The sequence below is a fragment of the Benincasa hispida genome, chromosome 1 (assembly GCF_027475165.1).
Source record: "Benincasa hispida cultivar pf3 chromosome 1, pf3_genome.v1.1, whole genome shotgun sequence".
In the NCBI taxonomy this organism is placed as follows: Eukaryota; Viridiplantae; Streptophyta; class Magnoliopsida; order Cucurbitales; family Cucurbitaceae; genus Benincasa; species Benincasa hispida.
This window is the reverse complement of record NC_143478.1, coordinates 78,564,761-78,567,095: the sequence shown is the minus strand read 5'-3', so window position 1 is coordinate 78,567,095 and position 2,335 is coordinate 78,564,761. Positions and strand designations below refer to the sequence as shown.

The 2,335-nt window shown below is 39.4% G+C and overlaps 1 protein-coding gene across 1 annotated transcript; it reads left to right on the top strand.

Annotated features, from left to right (window-relative positions):
- The first annotated feature begins 297 nt into the window (after positions 1-297).
- On the top strand, positions 298-1,511 carry LOC120085961 (Integrase-type DNA-binding superfamily protein). Its single transcript, XM_039042315.2, has one exon. It carries the CDS (start codon positions 322-324, stop codon positions 1,372-1,374), a length of 1,053 nt encoding a protein of 350 aa, XP_038898243.1. The 5' UTR covers positions 298-321; the 3' UTR covers positions 1,375-1,511.
- Positions 1,512-2,335: the final 824 nt, after the last annotated feature.

Sequence of the window (2,335 nt, the reverse complement as noted above, 5' to 3'; positions counted from 1 at the left end):
TGAAGTAGACTATAATAGCTATTGAACCTATTTGAAATTGAGACTCAAACACTCTGTTGAAGAGACTCAGAGGGAAAAAAAAAAAAAAAAAACATAACAAACAACCAAGTCTATCAAATAATCCAAGTTTTAAAATCTTTCAACAAATATATGGTTGCAAATCTCTCTCTCTCTGTCTTTGGCACTCAACAAGAAGAAAGAAGCCCAAGCCCAAGGCTTAGCTGTAAGACCCCAAGAAGTAAATAGTAATAAAAAAAAAAGTTTAAAATGATTTTAGAATCCTAAACTGAGCAGTGTGGGTGTTATAAAGTTTCACACTTTATGAGAAACAGAAAAAGGAAACTGAAAGAAAAAACCCATTTTCTAATTTCTCTCATCCCCATCTATAAATACCAGCATTTTACACTCAAAATCCCCATCTTCTCCTTCCCCATTTTCCTGGAAAAACAAAAAAGAAAGATTAAAACTTCCATGGATAACAAGATGCAACAACAAATAAACAATCCCCATTTCATTTCCAATTCCAAAAGCCTCACCGACATCAGAACTCTCCTCTCCAATCTCCTCCTCTCTCGCCACTCAACCAACACTCTCGATTCCATTTTCTCCCACTGTCTCCCTTCCTCCGCCGCTCCTCCTCTGCCGGAGCCCCCGCTTGGCTCCTCTGTCTATCTCCGCCAGAGAGATCTTGTCAACCAATTCTGCGTCCACAATCACCAACACCCACTTGGAATCTCCGCCGGATATGGGGGTTTTCCGACGGCGGTGAAGAAGAAGCTGTACAGGGGAGTGAGACAGAGGCATTGGGGAAAATGGGTGGCGGAGATTAGACTGCCGCAGAACAGAATGAGGGTTTGGTTGGGAACATACGACACGGCGGAAGCCGCCGCGTATGCCTACGACAGGGCGGCGTATAAGCTCAGGGGAGAATACGCGAGGCTCAATTTTCCTAATTTGAAGGATTTTAGGAATTTGGGGTTGTCCGATTGCGGCCGATTGAACGCGCTGAAGAATTCGGTGGATGCGAAAATTCAAGCAATTTGTTTGAAGATGAAGAAGGAAAGGGCCAAAAAGAGTGGCAAGAAATCGGATCCCAAAAACAGTGTCGTTTCTGGATCCCGTTCGATGTCGTCGCCGTCGCCGTCAGTGGCAGAGTGGTGTTGGAGCGGTGAAATGGTGTGTTCGTCGGTGGTTTCGGAAGATGGGTTTAGGAGGTCGGAGAATTCTCCGCCGCCGTCGTCGTCGTCATCAGGCTCGGCGGAGTCATCGGCGGCGGTGGCGGTGGTCGGGGAAGGGGTTTGTGAAGGGTATTCTTCACTGGCGAAGATGCCGTCTTTTGATCCAGATTTGATCTGGGAAGTTCTTGCAAATTAAATTAAATTAAATTTCTTTTTCTTTCAATCTAAGTAATAAAAATTATATAGTGAAATTTCTCTTTAGTTTTGTAAAGAAATTTGTAGCTCCTTTCTTTATTTTTCTCTTTAATGGGCATTTTCTTCCCTTTTTTCTTAGAACTTTAAATATGATACTTCTTCCACACTAATAATTTTCCATTGTTGGATCAGAAAATTAGTTCTTTTTTTAGTGTAAAAAATATTAGTTACGACTTAAATAAAATTTTCATTAAAAATAAGTTCTTTGTTTCCATTTTCACCGAGGGACTAAGACATGTAGTTTATGCACAAAAAGCATTAAAAAAGACCCAATGTTTCAAGTCGGAGAATTGGTCTTTGGGAAAAAATTTCACTACTAGGAAAGTATGAATGATACTCCCGATTATGAGCCACATTAAAGAATTAATTTGGTAAGAAAATCAAATCTAAAGTGTGGATGTAAGTTCTTCTTGATAGATCAATTTCAATGAAGTGTATTGAACGTTTTCGAATTTGAAAATAATCATAACAAATCTTAACGCGTAAGACACATGTTTTGGTAATTTTTGACCTGACAACATATATGACCTTAAGCAAGTTTAGAGACAATCAAACAGAAAAGCAAAACTACACCTCTAGACCCAAATGGGACTTGAGGAAGACAGGAATTTGGGCCTTGAATGGGGTATGCTTTTGTATGTTTTGGCTCGAATGACTCAAAGTCAATTTGATTCGATTTCATAATTCATATTCCGAAACCCTAAGAAGTAAGTCCATTTTTACTCATTCATCCTTATGTTTCCACATTCTTTTATTCCCCAACTGAAGCATCAAAATATGTGTACAAATATTATACCAATCACGGATCTTCCTCTTTTACATGTCATCATCTTTCCTTAAAAGTTTACAAATTTATTGTTGAAGGCTCGTGAGAGAAGCCGATGCAAACAAACTCTTAATTT